The 2,500-nt window shown below is 44.5% G+C and overlaps 2 protein-coding genes across 5 annotated transcripts in view; one reads left to right on the top strand and one right to left on the bottom strand.

Moving 5' to 3' along the window:
* Window positions 1-2,500, top strand: part of LOC310722811 (HIG1 domain family member 1A, mitochondrial-like) — a 24,259-nt gene that overhangs the window by 13,835 nt on the left and 7,924 nt on the right. Inside the window, exons 5-6 of one of the 3 annotated variants that reach the window (XM_083535559.1) lie at window positions 1-119; window positions 1,285-2,082. The exon at window positions 1-119 is cut by the window's left edge and continues 195 nt beyond it. The exons of the other annotated variants lie outside the window; for them this stretch is intronic. The gene's annotated coding sequence lies outside the window, so the exon portion shown is untranslated. Of the gene's footprint in view, window positions 120-1,284; window positions 2,083-2,500 lie in introns of those variants that run through there. 3 annotated transcript variants of the gene reach the window in all.
* slc11a2 (solute carrier family 11 member 2) overlaps window positions 1-2,500 on the bottom strand; it is a 19,030-nt gene that overhangs the window by 10,474 nt on the left and 6,056 nt on the right. For both annotated transcript variants that reach the window (XM_083535540.1, XM_083535539.1), the window contains 4 exons: window positions 2,463-2,500; window positions 2,273-2,343; window positions 2,109-2,176; window positions 1,804-1,959 (listed from right to left, as the gene is read on the bottom strand). The exon at window positions 2,463-2,500 is cut by the window's right edge and continues 69 nt beyond it. In XM_083535540.1, the coding sequence (XP_083391666.1) occupies window positions 1,804-1,959; window positions 2,109-2,176; window positions 2,273-2,343; window positions 2,463-2,500 (333 nt within the window). The remainder of the gene's footprint in view (window positions 1-1,803; window positions 1,960-2,108; window positions 2,177-2,272; window positions 2,344-2,462) is intronic.

Below are 2,500 nucleotides of genomic sequence, written 5' to 3'. Positions count from 1 at the left end.
TAACACCTTCATTACCACCTTCATTACCGCCTTCAGTACCGCCTTCAGTACCGCCTTCAGTACCACCTTCAGTACCGCCTTCAGTACCGCCTTCATTACCGCCTTCATTACCGCCTTCAGTAACACCTTCATTACCGCCTTAATTACCGCCTTCAGTAACACCTCCTTTACCACCTTCAGTAACACCTTCATTATCGCCTTCATTACCGCCTTCAGTACCGCCTTCATTACCGCCTTTATTACCGCCTTCAGTAACACCTTCAGTAACACCTTCATTACCGCCTTCATTACCGCCTTCAGTATCACCTCCTTTACCACCTTCATTACCGCCTTCAGTAACACCTTCATTACCGCCTTCATTACCGCCTTCATTACCGCCTTCAATACCGCCTTCAGTACCGCCTTCAATACCGCCTTCATTACCGCCTTCATTACCGCCTTCATTACCGCCTTCAGTAACACCTTCATTACCGCCTTTATTACCGCCTTCATTACCGCCTTTATTACCGCCTTCAGTAACACCTTCATTACCGCCTTCAGTAACACCTTCATTACCGCCTTCAGTAACACCTTCATTATCGCCTTCAGTACCGCCTTCAGTACCGCCTTCAATACCGCCTTCAATACCGCCTTCAGTACCGCCTTCAGTACCGCCTTCAGTACCGCCTTTATTACCGCCTTTATTACCGCCTTCAGTAACACCTTTATTACCGCCTTAATTACCGCCTTCAGTAACACCTTCTTTACCACCTTCAGTAACACCTTCATTACCGCCTTCAGTACCGCCTTCAATACCGCCTTCAGTACCGCCTTCATTACCGCCTTCAGTACCGCCTTCATTACCGCCTTCAGTAACACCTTCATTACCGCCTTTATTACCGCCTTCAGTAACACCTTCATTATCGCCTTCAGTACCGCCTTCAGTACCGCCTTCAATACCGCCTTCAGTACCGCCTTCAATACCGCCTTCAATACCGCCTTCAGTACCGCCTTCAGTACCGCCTTCTTTACCACCTTCAGTAACACCTTCATTTCCGCCTTCATTAGCGCCTTCAGTAACGCCTTCAGTACCGCCTTCAGTAACACCTTCAGTACCGCCTTCAGTACCGCCTTCAGTAACACCTTTATTACCGCCTTAATTACCGCCTTCAGTAACGCCTTCATTACCGCCTTCAGTAACACCTTTATTACCGCCTTCATTACCGCCTTCAGTAACACCTTCATTATAGCCTTCATTACCGCCTTCAGTACCGCCTTCAGTACCGCCTTCAGTACCGCCTTCAGTAACGCCTTCAGTAACGCCTTTATTACCGCCTTCAGTAACACCTTCAGTAACACCTTCAGTAACACCTTTATTACCGCCTTCAGTAACACCTTCTTTACCACCTTCTTTACCACCTTCAGTAACACCTTCAGTAACACCTTCATTACCGCCTTCATTACCGCCTTCAGTATCACCTTCATTACCACCTTCAGTACCACTTTCAGTAACACCTTCATTACCACCTTCATTACCACTTTCAGTAACACCTTCATTACCACCTTCATTACCACTTTCAGTAACACCTTCATTACAGCCTTCAGTAACACCTTCATTACCGCCTTTAGGAACATCTATATTACCACTTTTCTTAATACCTTCAAATTAAAATTGTATTTGTCACACATACGATTAGGACATGCAGTGAAATATTTTGTTATCCTGAAATCCTTCATTAACATTTTTATTACATATTACAGCAGTGTGTGTTTATCTGTATGAATAAATACCACAAACAGATTAAACACACACACATACATTACCTTAACGAGGGCAGAGTGCAGGTAGATGTTATGAGGCATTATAACTGCTCCAACAATCCCAACTGCCTGCTCCAACTGTGCAGATCCGCAGCCCTGACAGTATGGAACAAACATCCCCTTCAACACCTCACCCTGATCCGGGGCTACACGCACATACTGCAGGAACACACACACACACACACACACACACACACACACACACACACACACTTAACATTCCATATAGAGTGAAATGGAATATAATGTAGTTTTATAAATAAAAAGCACTAATGGATGTAATGAGATTAGTGAGGATTATTTTTTACCTCGTAGCCGAAAGCAACTGCCATGATGGTGATGAGGAAACCAAAAAAAGCTTCCAGTTTACGCAAACCTGCACAATACAAATAAAACAACACACTTTCATACACAACTACACACAAAATCTCTATATAATTATTAGAATCATGTGATGACTGTACAGACTCACCGTATTTATCCAGAAAGAGGAATACAAACGTGTCCACAATGGTGATAAGTACACCTGCCCACAGGGGAATCCTGAGGGGAGGGGCAACCAAACACTCAATCACTCAATCACTTACTCATTTAAATTATCTGTCACACAATCGATCATGCAATAGTTTAGTATGAATGAAGAAGAGTAATGAGACAGTTACCGGCCCACAGACAGCAGGTTGAGAGCGATGGCACAGCC

This window comes from Silurus aristotelis (assembly GCF_946808225.1).
Source record: "Silurus aristotelis genome assembly, chromosome: 29".
In the NCBI taxonomy this organism is placed as follows: domain Eukaryota; kingdom Metazoa; phylum Chordata; class Actinopteri; order Siluriformes; family Siluridae; genus Silurus; species Silurus aristotelis.
The sequence above is the reverse complement of the archived record's forward strand: the minus strand, read 5'-3'. Positions and strand labels throughout refer to the sequence as shown.